Here is a 1,292-nt window from a genome sequence, read left to right as displayed (position 1 = left end):
CCCCCCCCCCCCCCCCCCCCCCCCCCCCCCCCCCCCCCCTCGCCATTGCCCGCAGAGTCGCGTTCCCTCGATACCGACCTCAAGACGCTGGTTTACGAGAACTACAGCCGCTTCGTCAGCGCCACCGACACCATTCAGACTGTGCGCTCCCTGCGCCCTGCCGCCGCGCCTGGCCATCGCCCCTTGGCCTTCCCGGCCGTTGCGTGTCCCTCTCTGACCTTTCTACCGGGATCCCTTCCCCTTCGTCTTTGTTCCTTCCCATCCCCCCCGACACACAGCTTCGCGATAATGTCACCCAGATGGATGACGACCTGGTCCGGCTCCGGTCCAGCGTGGAGAATGTCACCGCCCAGGGCGCCCGGGTGACAGCCACCCTGAGCGACGCCCGGCAGAAGATCGGCCGGCTGACGGCCGTCTCCGATGCCCTGACCAGCCTGCAGGTGATCTTCGACCTGCCGGAGCGCCTGCGCCGCAGCCTCGAGCGCGACGCCTTCTCCTCGGTCTTCCGCCAGTACTGCCAGGCGTGCACCATCCTGGCCCAGGTCCGGCGGGTCCACCGGCCCGATGCCCCGGCCTCCGACCCCTCCAAGCAGGCGCGCCAGCGCATCGTCGCCTCCTTCCAGCGTGTGCAGAGCGAGTGCGACGCCATCATGCAGTCGCTCATCCTGCGCCTGCGCCATCGCATGCGCCAGGGCCAGGTACGTTGCCGGGCCCTCGGCCGCCTGGCCCCTGTCTCCCGCCGCCCCGTGCCGGCTGGCTCCTTCCGCGCGCGCGGCCCCGCTGACGCCCTCCCCCCGCCCCGTCCATGGCTCGGTCGCCCTTTGTGGTGCTTCCCGCCCCCGCCCCCGCCCCCGCCCCCGCCCCCTCCGGCCCGATGCAGCTGACCCAGCAGCAGAAGGCCGAGTATGTGCAGCTGATGATGGCCCTTTGCGCGGCGCCGGTGGCCGATGACCAGCATCCCCCGGGCCCGGGGGCCAAGGCCGGCGCCGCCGGCGCCGCCGGCGCCAGCCCCGCGCGCGTGACCGAGCAGCTGTGGAAGTGGCTGCTCCAGAGCGAGGAGGCCGCCTTCCTGAAGATCTTTGCCGACATCACCGGCCGCGCGGTGGATGCTCGGCCGGACGCCGGGGCCGCCGCCTCGCGCAAGGGCGCCGACGCTCGCCGCGGCAAGTCCCGCTCCCAGTCCTCCATCGACACGCCGGCGGCCGCCAGCCCGGAGGGTGCGTCCCCGATGGCCTCCTGCCCTGCGCTGTCCCCCCCCCCCCGATGGGTGTGTGGGTTTGTGGCACATGGGA

The 1,292-nt window shown here is 72.9% G+C and overlaps 1 protein-coding gene across 1 annotated transcript in view; it reads left to right on the top strand.

The window, feature by feature from the left end:
- The window catches only part of H696_05940 (hypothetical protein), a gene marked incomplete at its 5' end in the record, with an annotated part of 4,261 nt that overhangs the window by 335 nt on the left and 2,634 nt on the right, over positions 1–1,292 (top strand). Inside the window, 3 exons of the mRNA XM_009499716.1 lie at positions 58–141; positions 279–698; positions 881–1,217. Of these exons, the coding sequence (XP_009497991.1) occupies positions 58–141; positions 279–698; positions 881–1,217 (841 nt within the window). The remainder of the gene's footprint in view (positions 1–57; positions 142–278; positions 699–880; positions 1,218–1,292) is intronic.

Source organism: Fonticula alba, assembly GCF_000388065.1.
Source record: "Fonticula alba strain ATCC 38817 unplaced genomic scaffold supercont2.15, whole genome shotgun sequence".
Taxonomy (NCBI): Eukaryota; order Rotosphaerida; family Fonticulaceae; genus Fonticula; species Fonticula alba.
This window is presented reverse-complemented; position numbering and strand designations above follow the sequence as displayed.